This window comes from Kwoniella dejecticola, chromosome 8 (genome assembly GCF_000512565.2).
Source record: "Kwoniella dejecticola CBS 10117 chromosome 8, complete sequence".
In the NCBI taxonomy this organism is placed as follows: Eukaryota; Fungi; Basidiomycota; class Tremellomycetes; order Tremellales; family Cryptococcaceae; genus Kwoniella; species Kwoniella dejecticola.
In genome coordinates this window covers 1,639,416-1,655,837 of record NC_089308.1, presented here as the reverse complement: position 1 = coordinate 1,655,837, position 16,422 = coordinate 1,639,416, and the positions used below count along the sequence as shown (strand labels likewise).

Below are 16,422 nucleotides of genomic sequence, written 5' to 3'. Positions count from 1 at the left end.
TGTTTCAAGGGGGAGGACGCTTGTAGCTTGATGCATACATCGCGCCCATATTTGAATGCGTAGATACACGATTTACACATTAGAACCGCGGTACGACGCATGCGGATCGCAGAAAATACCTTATCTCTCGATCGGGTGTTTCGAAAAAATCAAGCGTGACATCCGGGGTTTACCATAAATTCGGCTCGGACCCCTTATGCGTATTTGACCTTGTTTCAGATGTGCACACCACACAATCAATCTATCTGCCTCAAACTCCGTCCCCTTGCAGCTTCGGATCCTTCACCAGCTTCAAGTCTTGTGCCTGAATCCTGTAGCATGCCCAGAACGCATAGCTGATTGATACCTCGAAGGAATGTATACGCTAAGACCACTTCCATCCGTTTCATCTCTCTCATTCCCATGAACTCGGTACTGTCCAATCGATCGTGTTGAGCCATGTCCAAAATACATGTATACATGTATACATGAATGATGATCCCTGTGTCATCTGTCTTTCTTGTGCATTTCGTCTCCCATTCATCAGACTCGTTATAAATCTTCATATGCTTGAGGCATATTGATTGTCTTATACTCCCTTCTTCAGCTCAGCTTTCGTTCTTCCACAACTTACCTTCCTATAGACTCTCCTCAACTGTTCTGCTCCTTCGATAGTCACTCATTTGCTTGCACACGTTCATTACTATACATATCAGACTCTGACGACAAATCGATCGACGCGATGCCTGGGATTTCAGCTTTGTTCAGCGTCATTTCGCTCTTGGCTGGTGTGTCTGCAGCCGCTGATCCGTAAGTCCGGTATTCCTTCCCCGACGTGTCGGTACCGACGCTCAGACACTGACATGACGTTCATGCAGCTTCTTTATTGTTCAGCATGGTACAGCGACTTTCACTACTAGAGTAGACCCGATCGTATCACCCGGTGAGGTATCAAGCCATGTCCACACAGTCGTCGGATCATCCTCTTTCAAGAACGAATATTCGTTCGAAAATAGCAGGAACGGAAAGTGAGTCTTCCATTCTCAACATATCATGTAAGCAAGGAGCAAGTATGTGCTGATCATCACGCTGGTTGAATTGTTAGATGCACTACGGCCAATATAGTCGAAGATAAATCCAATTACTGGATCCCCCAATTATACCGAAAACAAGATAATGGAACTTTTGAATTGGTACGGATGAACAGGGTCAATACGTATTACCTGATGCGCAGACAGCCGGATGAAGAGGTACATGAGTTCCCACCTGGATTCAAGATGTTAGCTGGGAACGCCAAGCGATCGACATACGATGATGAGGATTATACCAATAAGGCTATCAGTTATACTTGTTTGGGAGTAAGCGGGAAAGCGGATACGCACGGTACGTTGCTATCATTATTCCTCTTGCCATCTACAAACGCGACCATGCTCAGTGCGATGACAGCAGAATTGAGCTGGAATCAAGCTGATCCCGAGTTCCAACAGCCTTTCCCGAATACAATTGTCCGGACGATCTCAGAGCCAACCTCTTCTTCCCTAATTGTTGGTACGTGTCCCGAATGACCAACGAGTTATGCTGTTCTGATACGAAAAGGAGCTGATACGATGACGTGCTTGAACAGGGACGGAGTAAACACCTGGCTAGAGGGTAGTAAGCATGTCGCGTATCCTGCTTCTGGAGGTCACGACTCAGGTGGTCCTTGTCCCGCTACTCATCCTAAGCGAATCATGAGTTGTGAGCCCATCCCTCCGGACATATTATCTTATTTTGCCCTTATTGATTCAATGTGTATCCAGTGTTCTACGAAATCCACTTCACTGTGAGTGATGGTCCTTTGGAAGACCCGTAAGATGAAATGAGACTGATCAGTAATGGATTGGGTAGGATCGATACGATTATAAACCCGGTGCAAGAGTCTGGGCGACTGGGGATGATGTTGGATATTCATTGCATGGCGATTTCACCACCGGTTGGCCGACAGGTCTCTTCCTCAAGGTATTTGCTGCAGGTGAATCATGCAGTGTAGGCTTCTCGATCGAGAACTGTCCCGTTCTGGAGCCGATCTTCACACATAGCGGCGGGGGACTTGTACACCGGATGATCCCAGTGTCATCATCGACGAGGTGAGCTTTCTTTGTGCCGTTCAAGATGAACGCAGACACTGATGATCCTCTGACAATGTAGGATGTCGGAGAGGATGGGCCACTCGCTGCTCTGCCTGGAAATAACCCGATCTGGTCTGCCAATGGTGCACCCACTGTCTCCAACACGACCGCTCCCAGCACAATCGGGTCTGCCACCGTTGGCAGCTCTCCCGCATCCTCTGCTACCTCGTCCGCTGCTTCGATCTTCCCTTCTACCGCGATTTCCCCTTCCCCTTCCTCTTCCTCCCCTCCTGCCAGCAGCGTTATCGGAGCTATCAATTTGGTCGCTACCGGAACTCCAGCTGGATCGACCGGGAACTGCAAAGCTAGGAAAAGAAGACTTTCATCTCATTTCTAAGTCGTGACTCAGCGTTACATTCGGTCGACTCGACCACAAGGACCTTTAAACCGAGTCTTTATCTCTGATTCCCATACCCGCTTGTCGCAAGTCTACGAATGAATATAGAATTATATAATGCTTGATGCATATTCTGTTGATCTGTTGAAGTCACGTTGCATTGGATTGCAGTCTGAGTAAGGATGGAGGTTCGCTTATTCATCTAGTTCACAAGCCAAGACAACTGGCAAAAACCTCCACTCTTCAGTACTTTCCCTTGATCGTTTGGAATTTGGGTTTGGGATGAACTCCATTGGTAAGCTTAAAATCTTGTAGTCATACGGTGGGGATCGGTTCCAGATTCGATAGTAACCCAATGGCGCATCAGGGTAAAATAAGTGCACTCGTAACATTCAAACGTGATTGCCTTTCCTTCCCTTTCAACCTCCACATGCAGCAAATTTGTTATAAATCCATCCCTCCACAAGGAAGCCACGGTGAAAATGCTTAGAAATGCATTACTCAAGCAATATCCCCGTTCAGCGACAGAGGATCCAAGCGATGAGAACATATATAAACGCATGTGTTGGATGATCGTTGAAATGTATTGCATATATTCATCGCCTGCGACTTGTGTTGTTGTACTAACATCGTTTGAATCTTACACTTACATATCCGACCCTTCGATCGATCCGGTAAACCCTTCTCCGTATCGTCGAAAATGACTTCGAGCGCGTCATTGAGTACGATGGTAGATATCGAAGCGAAGTTTCCGAGACAAGATTCCATATCTTCCGACAAGACGTTGTCACTGAATGATAATGGCGACAAGACTGTCAAGACGATACCTCAGCTTGACTCGGATACCGCGGGACCATTAGACCAGATCATAGATGAGAAATTGACAAAACCTGAACAACCGGGACCAGCGGTGAAATTGTCGCAAAACCGTAAATGGATGCTACTATTGGTGTTCAGCGTTGCACAGGTAGGCTTACGGCCTGACCAGATCTCTGGGGTTATAATATCAGCTGAATGTTCCATGGCTTTAGTATCTCGATGTTGCTGCTGTTTCTGGATTGTTCATTTTCACCGATTCGATAGCGATTGACCTTGATGTTTTGTATGAAGCGTCAACATGGATAGTCGTGAGTGCCTACATATACATTCATATGATCTCGGGCTGAACAATGTTGGTGGTTCCATTCAGACTTCATACGTTGTCACTTTCTCGGCGTGAGTACATAACGTCATCTGAGCGGATTCACGACCATTCAGCTAACCTCCGTTCACCCTCGCAGATTCCTTCTTTTCTTCGGACGAGTATCGGATCTCTACTCCGCCAAGCCAGTATTCGCATGGAGCTTCTTCGCGCTTGGTGTACTAAGCTTGATCATCTCATTTATGACGAACCAATACGCGTTCTTTGTGTTCCGTGCGTTAGCAGGTATCGCAGGAGCAGGTACCGTGAGTCATCAGGCTCTCGATTCCTTTTTCCGTCATAGACATTGGCTGATTTCCTTCCCAATCCCAGATCCCCTCCGCTTTCCGATTGATCCTGACCATCTTCGAGCCTGAAGAATTACATGTCGCTTTGACACTGTTCGGCCTCAGCGGAGCTATTGCGAACGGAACCGGATTGATAATAGCTGGTCTATTCGGATTCATCACCGCAGGTGGACAGCTTCGTGATTGGAGATTTTTCTTCAGGGTACGTCAGCCTTCCAACTATCGCTCAAGAACCAGACTTGTAACTGGTACTGACATGTCTTCACAGATGATCACTGCAATCTGCATTCCATTCGCTTTGGTCGCCCTTGCTCTCGTACCCAAAACGAAAGGCGAATCATCGACCGAGTGCACAGACTCGAAAGACCGTCTGAAGAGACTCGACATAGTCGGAACCCTCATGATGCTGTTTGCGATTGTTCTTCTCATACTTGGTCTCACCCTTGGGGCGTCATACGGATGGACCACCGCCAAATTTCTCGCTCCCTTCTTACTATCCTGGCCCTTGTTCGTCGGATTTTTCATTTGGGAAGCGAGATTACCGGAAGGATACGCTTTGATCCCACCTCAATTCTGGAAGATCCTCAATATGCCACTCATGATCTTTGTTGCGCTCGGAATCTACTCCTGGTGGAACGTGAGTCCACGAATCTCATTCAGCTTGTGTGATATCACATGCTGATATGACCTCGATCTGTAGATCAACCAACTCGCCTTGGTCGAAAGATTTTTGACGGTATTCAATGAAGAACCGATCATAGCTGCTCTCCGATTACTACCTTCTGGTATCGCAGCTGTCTTGGTCGCGCTTGTAATGCCGAGATTGCTCTCTCGTGTCAAGTCATACAGATGGATCATCGCTACCGGCTTGATCATCTGTGCGGCGACGTATGTCTTGATGATTTACTCTCACGGAGAAATCTACAACAATCAATACTGGAAATTCTTCTTCCCAGCCCTGTTCATTGGTAGTGGATCTTCCATGGCAGTATTCTTGGGTGTCAAGTGCGTACCAAAGCCTTCTAGCGAAAGATCACAAGCTGACTCAAGGTGTTTCCTTCTATCAGCATCACCGTGATGACCTCTGCACCAGCTTCGATGTCAGGAGTCGCAGGAGCGTTACTCCAGGTCGCCCTTCAGCTAGGTGGAGTAATTGGTCTGTCAGTCCAAGCTGGACTCTTGACTCTACACGAGGGAAACATCAAGAATTTCACGAATGTTCAAGCATCGTTCTGGTTCGAATTCGGCTGGTTGGTATTCAACGCTCTCATCATAATTTTCCTGTTCCGAAACAAGAAGCAAAGCAAAGATATAGAAGAGGGACCAGAGGAGAAGTCGAAGGTGCCTATGGTCCTTTGAGCCATTCTGAGGACTGAAACTGGTAGAAGAACTATTATGATGACGTTGAGTAACGAAAATACATGTGACGTAGAACTATAGAAGCTAGAAAGCCATATAATAAGCAAATGTAGCATGTATATTAACCACCACCATAAGGACCTATATTCGCAGGCATGTTCGATTATGTCAATTGGTACCATTTGCATTCCTTGCAGAGCGATGTAGACCGGAGACTGATAGACTCAGCATGTTACCTCCGACCCATACTCCTGCTGCAACTCTGCTAGCCATTGCGAGAGCAGGTCATCCGAAATCATGGGACCAGCGCTGACCATGACATCCGGATCGAGATCAGTGATGACCGATTGGTCTACTTCGTTGATTGAGGTCAACTGGTTTGACAGATCGCATTTGTTATTGCTAATGATAGGAACCTGATTTGGGATTTCAAGGTTTACTGAACCCTCTTGATTTCGTAGTGTAGGCCGTATGTTAGCTTCGTCTGCGAGCAGACCTAGAAGCAGATTAGACGCCCGTTTGACGAAAGGATGTCCACCTATATCGCGGTTCAGTGCGCCGATCAAGTCGTATATGCGATCTCGACGAGTCATATCTGAGACGGTCGTCTGTGAGGGTGGGGAGTCGAAATACTCCAACAACAAAACGACGCCAGCCGAAAGCGAGTGGAATGTGATCGACCTGAAACGTATTTGGCCATGCTCAGTTGAGAATGACTCGCCATAGCAGACTTGACTTGACTGCTTCGAGGCAACTCACCATATTCTCTCGTAAAATGTGGGGTAGACGATCTTTCTTTCGTCCAATATCCTATGTGCGGCATCAACACATATCCGCCTTTGTTCGATATATCTGTCGGTTCCAAAACTCTTGGCGAAAAAGGGGCGATTGATCACCAGTCTTCGATTGTGCACCGATGTTATCCATACGTGTCTTGACCAAGATGAATGCGGTAACTCATTTCCTTGCAGAGCCGGTCTTTCGAGTAAAGCCTGCAAAGATTGTTCCGCGATGGCAAGGGATTGCAGAGTCGGTGTTTTCGAAGTGAGATATATCCACATAGTCATCGCCAGATCGTGCATTGCTGAGCAAGCGAGGAGAAGACGCTGTCAGCTTTGACTCTCCATTGTAGAATTGAACAAAGGGATAATGAGATCGCTTACCCAGGTGATGGGATACAGAAGTAACTTTTCCGGTCGGATGCACTGACACGACGTCTCCGACATCATAGTCGTTGTTGATATTGAGCGGCAATGAATCGCCAGGACGAGGTAGTCCATCGAAATCCCGAGCAGACCATGATAAACATTCACTGATGAACAAAACTTGCCATGCATTCCGAGCCGACTCGCGTTGCACCATCTCGGCTGTGACTTGTATATGAGGTCCAATGACACAGTGCAGTGGACAGACGGTGTCCGGAGACGCTATGCTGCATACTTGTTCCTGACCCAGATCCTGCAATCCGAGCGCCTGGGCTAAGCGGATACCAGTGCTGACTGTAGTCGAATGGAGAGTATGTGTACTGCAACGTCATGTCAACACACTCTGGCGGGGTATATAGACGTGATACTTCACTTACTTGACGACATGGGACACCCATAGTAGTATCGCTAGTGCTTGCACGGACACCAACGTCGGGGTTACAAGATAGTCTGCACAAGATAGGCAGTAAAGAGTCGCTCGACACCATAACATGGGTAAAGTTGTCATTTGCGCTAGGTCACTTATCAGTTGAGAGCTTGCTCTTGGTGGAGGTCGGATAGAGACAGCCTCACCTGCTGTGAGGCCGAGGGATACCGCTGTGTCGTCATCACAATAATGGATTGATGTCTGCATATCGCGCAGGCGAAGCAGTAGTCAGCCCAATCAAATCATTGTACTCGACGATACCTGCTGAAGACGATGATGGGACTTAGACATACCGTGAGGATACTCATAAGCAAAGCAGCCCAACCCCATGATACCAATCCATGCCTGCCCTCCCAGAAATCCTTCATTTGCCGGTCTAGGGACGGTATATGATAGGAACAATGCTGCCACCAAACATTACCATGCGCTACTTGCAGCAGAGCGGCGGTCACTTGTTTTGGAGGCAGAAGATTTTGAAGATATTGCACCGGGTCCGACATGCTGTGTGGATAGCTGAAGGATGGTAATGCGGAAGAGGCAGGAGTGAGGTTGTTCTGTGGCTGAGGGGTCGTCCCAATCCATAGAAGCTCAACGGACTTGATGAGGAACTCTAATTTCTTCGAATTTCCCGATGATCCTGCTCCCTCTTCACCTTCTTCCTGGTTCATAGCTTTCGATACCAATCGTCCCTGAATCGAGGAAGGGCTTGATGTGGATGTCCTGCTCTCCAACTCCGTTACTCTGCGGCGAAGGGTCACAATCTCTAGCTCCAACTCGTCTCTACTTCTCAGGCGGACCTCGGATGGCCGACTATCAGACCAGGCAATGCTCAGCTTTTATACATCTCAGAGGAAGGGACGCCCGCTGTGATCATGATTCGTTCCGGACTGAGTCCTCACGTGAAGGAGACCGCCCACTCACTTAACTATTTTCCCTCCCACCTTCACTATCTCTCGCTTGCACTCCCTTCCCACGCCTCTTGTCAGACATTGTTCGCACGGGATCGTCTGCATGCAGCATCTTTGTTAGCTCCTGCGCTTGATGGTGAGAAGAGATGTTTACCAACCTTACTACATTTCACTCGACGTTTGGAACAAGCCGAACAACTAGAATTTACAGCCGTGAGCCATCAGGATTTACATGACCGCGAGAGCATGCCGTATTCTAAGGGGACTGTGACGTACCTCAGAGGCGCCCTCTGGGTCTGCCGCATGTTGAAAACTCATTCGATTGAGTTTCTTTGATGTATCAAGCTACTACGCATTCACGATAGAACAAGTTGCGGTTGCACGCTGGGATGAACAGCATTGTCTGAAGTCGGGCGAGTTTCGGGCCAGAATTATCCCGGACGAATAACACAAACGCCTGGACCACGGAATTCCGCATCGCTGTGTCCAAGTAGCGCAGACGATGATCAAGCTAGAAAGCTAAAGATCCGTTGAGCATGCCGTTCTGAGTGTAGACGATAGAAGACAGCAAATCCTGATACTCGTCAACTTCTTCAAGTCAACATCTTCAAACTTCAATAGGGCTGCGCGAATCGATGCGACAACAGTCTGTGTCGGCCATGCGATAACCACGCTGTCAGCACGCTGCACGGAGCGATAATGACGGCAAAGACGGGCAGGATGTTTTTACGTTACGATCGATTTTGGGAGGAGCTCCTCCCTCTCCCTCTTCTAGGGTCACCGCTTAGACTTTGATAGGTGCATGCCCAATCCAATTGCATCCATATCGCATTCCGACCTGCCCCGCAATCATCGTATCTCTTTGATCGCTCATCGTTGTTCATACTGCATTAATGAAAGATGATGTCGGACAATATCGCAACGATCCTACCCAATGAGGCTGTCTTGGTGACAAGAGGCGTGCTGCAGCCATTCCAGTGTCCAACTTGCTCGAAGCGGTTCACCCGATTGGTGAGTCTTGCACATCTCCCCTCCCATGGTCGATCAATACATCAGGTGGATCACTGATGTGGCATGCCTCTGGCTACTCTGCTTAATAGGAGAATCTCAAACGTCATTCTGCTCTTCATGTGTCACCAGAAGACGCGACTACGTTCAAATGTGAACACTGCACCTCAACGTTCGCTCGGCGCGACCTGAAGCGCCGGCATATGTCCAAAAAGCATTCCGAAATAAGAGAGAAGTCGGACTCTCCTCGGCCCGCCGTTTCTGAAAATGATCAGACGGTCAATTCAACGAGCAACCAAGACAACAGCAATACCAATAACGGGAATGGCAATCGATACAATGTCCTGGCGGACAGGGAGCGAAGTAGAGGTTCGCGTTCGCACTCATTGTCACAACCGAGGTACCCTTCTTTACCGAGAGAACTGAGTAATTTATTTGGCGATCCGGGTTTATCGACAGGATCTTCATCGACCTTGGCGCCATTGCAAGATGCGGGACCGTCGGATCGCCCATATTTCCCCTTGAGCCATTTGCAGCAAAATCAGCTACCTCTGGCCAACGATGACACGGCATACGATCCTCCAGTGGAAATGCCCACACCGATGTCGACTCAGTCGCTAAGGTTCGACTTCAGTGAGCCGAGTAACAACGGACGTGGGTTGCCCATGCTTCTTCGGACCAGGTAGCGCCATCGAGTAAGCTTTCGCGCTGACATATCATTTTGATCAGCCTCACCAACTATGCCTTCCCTATCCATGCATTCGCAGCCCGTGCCCCAAACATTCGTGACCCCCGCGCAGACAAGCCTAGGTCTACATCTGTTCCTTGCCCATCTCGCAATGTCGATCCCCTTCATACACATCCCCACTTTCGACGCATCCTCAGCTCCAGAGCCCTTACAGTTGGGAATGCTGGCGTTGGGATTTCAATTTCTCGAAGACGCCAACCAAGCACAGATGCTGTCCTCGCGGTGCTATGAGAGGGGCAAACAGATGTTACGCGAAGACGAGCCAGAATACCCGGGGGCGACACCGTTAATTACTGTGCAGAGTCTGCTGCTTCTACATTTCTATGCGGTCTTCTATGCTTGTGGTGGACAGACCAAATGGGGTTTACAACTATGTGGGAAATCAGTGGCTGTGAGCGAATGCGATTTCCCTTTCTCGTGAAGAAGCAACTCGCTGATCGGATGTCTCACATGAAACAGATCGCGAGACGTGAGGGTCTGATGGATCCCCTGCCGTCTCGGTCCGCTGCTACGAGCGATCTTAACTCTTTGTGGGCCCAGTTCATCAGGTCTGAAACGCATAAACGGTGAGTTGTCAAGAATCTCACGTCCTGGACCTCATATGAGCTCTGCTCGATAGCTGACAATTCATCCTAGAACGCTATTCTTTGTCTACCAGTTCGACGCTGCCTACTACCTCATCCTATCTGAGCCGCGTAGACTGTCTCATCTGGAGATGAAACACGATATGCCTTGTTCCGAAGCACTGTGGACCGCTCCTGACGTTAGTACATGGGCTCATCGGTCCCTCGTCGCCTCGATCGACCAGTCTAGCCCAAACACGGCTGGCGGAGTGTCTCTTGCAGGATCGGGACAGGAAGGGGGACAGAGATATATCCATGTAGTTCGTTCATGGATGTCACCCACGCCTCAGATCCCCTCGGTCCCGGTCAGCCCTTACAGCGCGTTATTGGTCGTCCTGTTTTGTTCAACTAGTATGCGTGAAGTGAGCGGGTGGAGCACAATGACTGGGAAAATCTGCTTCGAAAGATTTGAGGTAAGCTTATTGATTCACATTACATGATGAAATGCCAACAACAGCTGATCTCGATGACTCTCTTCAACAAGGCCCTGAACGCCTCACTGCAAGCTATCGAGCCAGTGGTCTGTGGTCAGCCTCCTGGAGGGAACTTCGCGATCGAGACAGAGGTGACTTGGCGGATGACCATGATCGAGCTGTTGCTCTGGAATCCCTCGCATACGAATGGTCTTGTGGAACAAAGCTTGGATGCAGCTATGGCAGCTGCGTGAGTATTTTGACATGTATTCAATACCCTCTTCTTGATCAATTTGTCAGGTACTAATGATTTGCATTTCGCTCCGATAGTATAACCTTGTCTACGGCGCAAGCGATCATCTTCAACGCACAAGTGTCCGATCTCCTGTCACCTCATCTCCTATACTTCTTGACCTTCCTGGAACGGACTGCCGAAAATCCCACTGAACTTCCCTGGGTGACTATATACGCGTTCAAAGCGGTGCTGGTAGCCTGGCAGCTTGCGAGAGCTGGAAGTCCAGAAGTGATACAGACCGTGGGTATTGGCGGTGTTGACCGTATGGGAGATTGGGTGAGAAAAGTCTTCAAGAAGAGGGAAGCTTGGAGGGTGGGTAAGCTGGTCATGAAAAGCCTTGAGGAACTGGAGGCGATTTGAGCGATGTCCAGGCAGGTGGACCATGATGAAGTGAATGCCGACAAATCGAAGGCAACTTAGTTGTATTAAAATCCAGCGAAAAAGGTTGTCAATTATGTGCTTGTACAGTAGTCCCTTAATGACATCTCTCATTGTACTATGTATCTCTCTACATCCCGGTTATACCAGCTTTGTTGTGCCTTGATGAGACCAGTTCGTCGGTTCACAGAACTGAGGTATCAAGTCCGCTGCCCCGTCTCACACGACTGCAAGATTTGTAGAGTTATAAGTTGATCCCGTATAGATGACGCTCAAAGGGACCGCAGACCGTCTGCAGCATGGTTCCTGTCTTCAAGTGATGTCGCTGAATGTGTATGGTTCTTGTACTGGACAGAGTCGTAACAATTCGATACATGCAAGTGACCCGATACTCCGATGTAGATAATACAACATGCCCTCCAGGCCTATGCAACACTGTCAAACCATCCTAAACTGGCAACAAAACTTGGACACCGAAGTACTCCCTTCTTTGATACAGTTTTCCCTTGTGCATAATCTGATCTGCCCCGAGCTTGTTTCGCTCTTGGTCAGTGGGGTCGGTAGCCTCGGCAATTTGAATTTCCCGCCATTGCTGGTTGGTAGGTACCTGGATGAACGAAGAAAATGTCAGTATAGTCTAGCAAATGATGGGTATCTTGTGGCAGAGACTTACGGGAACACCTTGGTCCATGATAGCTTTGAACTCCTTGTAGACACCTTGCTCCTCGATACAACCTTCTCGTTGAATCAGAGGCGAGTCTACAATTTCCGCATGAATGATTAGTCATTGATCAATGAATCATTGCTGATGGAAGGAACGAAGCTCACCCTTTGCTGGAGTCATCCTCAAATCACCGACACTTGAGTTGAAGAGAACCAAACTCAATCTTTCCGATTGCAATTGATCCTCAGGAGGTTGGTACACTCTGTGTCGAGTAGCTTTGAAGTGACCTCCGGAAACAATCTCCAATGTCTCTCCGATGTTGATGACTAAAGCTCCGGGCCTGTATGGAACGTAAACCCATTCTTCGTTCCTTGTCCAGATTTGGAGACATGAGACCGGGACAGAGAAGAGCAAAGTGGTCATTCCGAAATCTGTGTGACCGTGCATTCTCATTCCCTTGGAGCATTTTGATGTAGCGCTGTCAACCGGTCGGAAGAGAGCGTGACGGAAGTACCCTTCACCAGTGGGAGAGCCGTGGGATTGGACGTTGTCCCACAAGTAGTCATCTGGAAGTTCCAAGATTCGGGAGAAAAGAGCTAACAATCTTCGGTTGACGGATTTTGTAAGATACTGAACCCCACGATTGCGTTAGCGTTCATTCTATGTGCAATCGTTCCTCTCATGCATAAACTCACGTTACAGAATGCCTCAATCTCATCCATGAATGGGAGGATGCATTTCGGAACCCGATTTTGTTGATCAGCCCATTCTCGAGGGTACCAGTTGAATTGTTCGATTCCGTCTGGAATACCCCTGTGCTTCTTGAACCCGTAAGGGTGCTTGTAACCGGACCATCGTCCAGTATCAGGGTCAAACAGAAGTCGCTCTTTGTCCTCCTCAGATATGTTGTTGTAAAGGTATTGAGCAAGTGCGAACTGCCTGTGAAGCTGTGATTGACATACAAAGGTTAATATCCAGCTGATACTGTGTAGGGAGATCACTGACTTGTTCGAGCGAGACTCCGTAATCCTCTAAGAACAAGAATCCGTCATCTCTGATGGCTGTCTTTACTTGGGCCACTAAAGCGTCGACTACAGCTGGATCATCGGAATCCATTCTGGAGAGTTCGATTGTTTGGAGTTGAGCGAAGTTGTCGACCAGCTTCGTGACGGGAGGAGGGTTCCAATCGGGAACGAAGGGTTTGCCTTCGGCATTGGGAGAAGGTGGATTGAATTTCGGTGTAGCTGGCATGTTGGCTTGTTTACAGGTTCGGATAGTAGCGCGTCGATAGTAAGATATTAGTAGTACGAGATCGCCAGGAGGCAGACTTATGTTCACAATTGCAGAAGTTATTGAACATGTGTCGACCGATGTATCAGAACTTGGTATCTTATATCTTATGCCATTATCGTGTGATGTGGTCGATGGTATACCGTAAAATCGACGCCGACCATGCTCCTCCCGATAACACACGGGTCCGACGAAGCGTACGTGTGAGAAGAAGTAGCGCTTCCTCCTCTTGCCGAAGCCATCATGAGCTCCGCCGAACTGAGAACCTCGTGACCATGCAAGCACATGCCCCACCTCACCATTCTCACTGCGTCCTCCTCCTCCGCCTTCTTCGGCTTACTCGGGAACCCGATGGTCGATAAGGTAAAGAGCGCTCAGAACCGCTAGTAGCCGGATCCACCGTTACGACTGGGAACAGCTCCTCTCAATAGCCGTTCAGTATGGGAGCTCGTTGAGTTTTATCGGCATCCATTTGTCTTGAGTAAAGCAGATTCGCTTGCTTATCGGTCTTAGACGCGAAATGCTGTTTCCGTTTCGGTTCTATCACATTTCAGGAAAAGTAATTGTGGAAGGGGTGGGAGGAGCTCCTCCTGACAATTCCGGTCCAACCGAAGCCGGTGACAATCAGTCTGAAGATACCGACTTATAAGATTACTACTATCTGTCTCCAGCGAGAAGTATCATGACTTGCGTCTATCTCAATCAGCATACTTCATCAACTAATACTCATCAACTTCGATAACCCACTTCGCACAGAAAACGCCGATAAAAGTCAACAAAATGTCTCGAGAATTGATCAGCAGCGAAAAATTCCCTACCAAGCCTCACAACTGTGCGTTCCCAAGTCTTCCTGCGGCGGTTTAGGGGTGAGAATGTCCATGCTGATATTATTGTACCACGATAGGTCCGGCTGTCAAGGTTCCAGGACTTGTGTTTTGTGCTGGCCAAACTGCTACTGGTGAAATTAAGCAAGCTACTGTCAGTGATTTTGGACAAAGCCATTTACGTTGATTCCGCGCTGACAACCGTGCACGTTCAGCGAACAGCTCTGCAAAACTTGAAGGAGGTTTTGGAACTTGCTGGATCTGGTCTTGACAAAGTTGTCAAATACAATGGTACGTCTTCTACTCATCCAGAATATTGTGAGTATGTGTAGCTGATCTTTTGATTATGCTAGTCTACCTTGCCGACATGAAAGACTTCGCCGCTATGAACGAAGTTTACATTGACTTCCTCCCTCAACCCATGCCATCTCGATCATGTCTTCAAGCTGTGGCTCCAGGTGCCGGAACTGTCATCGAGATCGAGTGTATCGCTCAAGCTTAGATGCTGGTCAATGAAAGGAAGATAGATTCACAGTCATAATAGCATTTCAACCCACTTAGCATGTATCCCTTTGCATTGAACTTGTCTATTGAGCTACAATCGCGTTGTGATGACCTGTTGAGCGAAAAGATAATTGGTACAAGCTAGGCAGTCTACCTCCAAAAGATGTCTTCTGAAAGATTCTATCTGACCATTTGACCAAGTCAACACTCCGATTTCACCATCGTTCATCAAGCTGCAGACCTGGCGATAAAGAAAAGTTCTGCTACCTTCTTGAGTGTTGCCCGGTGCTGCCTCCTTCTTAACGAGCTCTTCTCTCTAAATTGACTGTGAAAGATGCGCGTAAACTTCGAGGTCGTCTCGGCTGGCCTGACCCGCTGTTTATGACCGTGGGCTCCCATTCCGACGAAAAGAACATTGTTGGTTGAGGATTCTGTAAGAGCCTATCCCGGACTGGTAGTTGGAGCATCGGTGCGCAGAGTGCTTTCACGTATTGTGAAGTATGATATGTATGATACATGAATGTGTATACTCCTGAAGTACCAAGATCTAGCAATACGAAAGGTCTACTATAGAAATGCGCTCCTGGGATGTTTTACGATCGTGCAACTTCCAACTCAGCCATGTACCAGTTCTGGATAGCCTTGGTATCACCGGTGATAGCCAAAGAGTCGAAGGTTTTCTTGTGTTGCTTGGCAAGTTCACCGTTGTTGGATAATCTGGCTACCCATTTACCGTGTTTTCGAGCGGCAGCGACGATGTCATCGATTGCCTTGACGAATTCGGGCTCGTCACCCTTAGCTGGAACGTAGCCTAAGATCGATTGCGCGAGATCGTTGGGACCGATGAAAACGACATCTGAACAAGGTGCACCTTGGTTAGCTACGGTCCTCTCACGTTCTTGATACTCAACCTGTAAGGTGATGGGCTAAAGTGGTATATGCAGATGAGGACTTACCAACTCCGGGAACAGCGGCAATAGCGTCTACGTTCTTCAGACCCTCAGCGGTCTCTATTTGGACCATTGTCAAGATGGTTTGGTTGGCGGATTGCATGTACTCGGGAGTGGTCAGACCGTGAGCGATGGCAGGGAAGGCGGAACCTTGGCCTCGAAGACCTTGCGGGGGGAATTTGGAGTATCGAACGACGGCTTCAGCTTCCTCAGCAGTGTTGATTTGAGGAACCATGATTCCGCTAAAAATCGAATCGGCGTCAGAATTTGTACGATTCGCTTTTACAGTGATTTTCTGATCCAATGGGACACTCACTGAGCACCGGTATCTAAAGCTCTCTTGATGACATCTGACAAAGGTCCCCTTATTCGGATGATGGGGGAAACGTTCAAGGCGGAGATGGCAGCTACGGATTGATGCATAGAGTCATCACCGATATGACCGTGTTCACAGTCGATGATGATACCCTAGAAGCCCAAAGTCAGCACTCAGTATCTCAGGGCCAGAAGTGACACTCACATCAAGACCAGTCAGAGCGACTATTTGAGCGTGTCGAACGGAAGGGATGGCCATGAAGGTCATCATTGGCTTCTCATCTTTCTTGAGGGCATTGAGCAGACGAAGTCTTGGGTTGTTGACTGTCGTAGTGTGAGCAGTGGGGTAAGAAGAAGAACCGTTGGCTACCATTTTGATTATCTTGCTGTCTTAGAATTGGATTTCGAAGGTGAACAAACGCGCTGTTGTTGTGATCTGGACAGATGACTTTCGCTGAATTGAATCAAGTTGGAAGGAGGATAGATTTTGTGTTTGACCAATCTTCGCAAGAGTCAGTTTACCTTATACCATATTTTAT

The 16,422-nt window shown here is 48.2% G+C and overlaps 7 protein-coding genes across 7 annotated transcripts; 4 read left to right on the top strand and 3 right to left on the bottom strand.

Annotated features, from left to right (window-relative positions):
• Nucleotides 1-721: 721 nt before the first annotated feature.
• Nucleotides 722-2,484, top strand: I303_106894 (uncharacterized protein; the record flags this gene model as incomplete). The annotated part of the gene is made up of 9 exons (XM_065969465.1): nt 722-789; nt 858-1,007; nt 1,085-1,362; nt 1,467-1,527; nt 1,604-1,716; nt 1,779-1,801; nt 1,867-1,977; nt 2,058-2,105; nt 2,167-2,484. The coding sequence occupies 9 exons, from the start codon at nt 722-724 to the stop codon at nt 2,482-2,484; spliced, it is 1,170 nt and encodes a 389-aa protein (XP_065825537.1).
• Nucleotides 2,485-3,184: 700 nt separating this feature from the next.
• On the top strand, nt 3,185-5,331 carry I303_106893 (uncharacterized protein; the record flags this gene model as incomplete). Its single annotated transcript, XM_018411727.1, has 8 exons — nt 3,185-3,451; nt 3,516-3,611; nt 3,674-3,699; nt 3,765-3,930; nt 3,998-4,174; nt 4,241-4,609; nt 4,673-4,977; nt 5,040-5,331. 8 exons carry the CDS (start codon nt 3,185-3,187, stop codon nt 5,329-5,331), a joined length of 1,698 nt encoding a protein of 565 aa, XP_018258928.1.
• A 224-nt stretch (nt 5,332-5,555) lies between these two features.
• Nucleotides 5,556-8,176, bottom strand: I303_106892 (uncharacterized protein; the record flags this gene model as incomplete). The annotated part of the gene is made up of 8 exons (XM_018411728.1): nt 5,556-6,012; nt 6,091-6,415; nt 6,495-6,856; nt 6,914-7,164; nt 7,257-7,773; nt 7,885-7,970; nt 8,030-8,069; nt 8,148-8,176. The coding sequence occupies 8 exons, from the start codon at nt 8,174-8,176 to the stop codon at nt 5,556-5,558; spliced, it is 2,067 nt and encodes a 688-aa protein (XP_018258929.1).
• Nucleotides 8,177-8,774: 598 nt separating this feature from the next.
• I303_106891 (uncharacterized protein) lies at nt 8,775-11,318 on the top strand (the record flags this gene model as incomplete). Its single annotated transcript, XM_018411729.1, has 7 exons — nt 8,775-8,882; nt 8,972-9,512; nt 9,609-10,018; nt 10,087-10,193; nt 10,264-10,663; nt 10,735-10,913; nt 10,994-11,318. 7 exons carry the CDS (start codon nt 8,775-8,777, stop codon nt 11,316-11,318), a joined length of 2,070 nt encoding a protein of 689 aa, XP_018258930.1.
• Nucleotides 11,319-11,784: 466 nt separating this feature from the next.
• Nucleotides 11,785-13,251, bottom strand: I303_106890 (uncharacterized protein; the record flags this gene model as incomplete). Its single annotated transcript, XM_018411730.1, has 5 exons — nt 11,785-11,943; nt 12,010-12,095; nt 12,165-12,630; nt 12,696-12,947; nt 13,006-13,251. 5 exons carry the CDS (start codon nt 13,249-13,251, stop codon nt 11,785-11,787), a joined length of 1,209 nt encoding a protein of 402 aa, XP_018258931.1.
• An 819-nt stretch (nt 13,252-14,070) lies between these two features.
• I303_106889 (uncharacterized protein) lies at nt 14,071-14,616 on the top strand (the record flags this gene model as incomplete). Its single annotated transcript, XM_018411731.1, has 4 exons — nt 14,071-14,122; nt 14,195-14,268; nt 14,330-14,405; nt 14,468-14,616. 4 exons carry the CDS (start codon nt 14,071-14,073, stop codon nt 14,614-14,616), a joined length of 351 nt encoding a protein of 116 aa, XP_018258932.1.
• A 595-nt stretch (nt 14,617-15,211) lies between these two features.
• I303_106888 (uncharacterized protein) lies at nt 15,212-16,256 on the bottom strand (the record flags this gene model as incomplete). Its single annotated transcript, XM_018411732.1, has 4 exons — nt 15,212-15,474; nt 15,575-15,810; nt 15,885-16,036; nt 16,089-16,256. The coding sequence occupies 4 exons, from the start codon at nt 16,254-16,256 to the stop codon at nt 15,212-15,214; spliced, it is 819 nt and encodes a 272-aa protein (XP_018258933.1).
• Nucleotides 16,257-16,422: the final 166 nt, after the last annotated feature.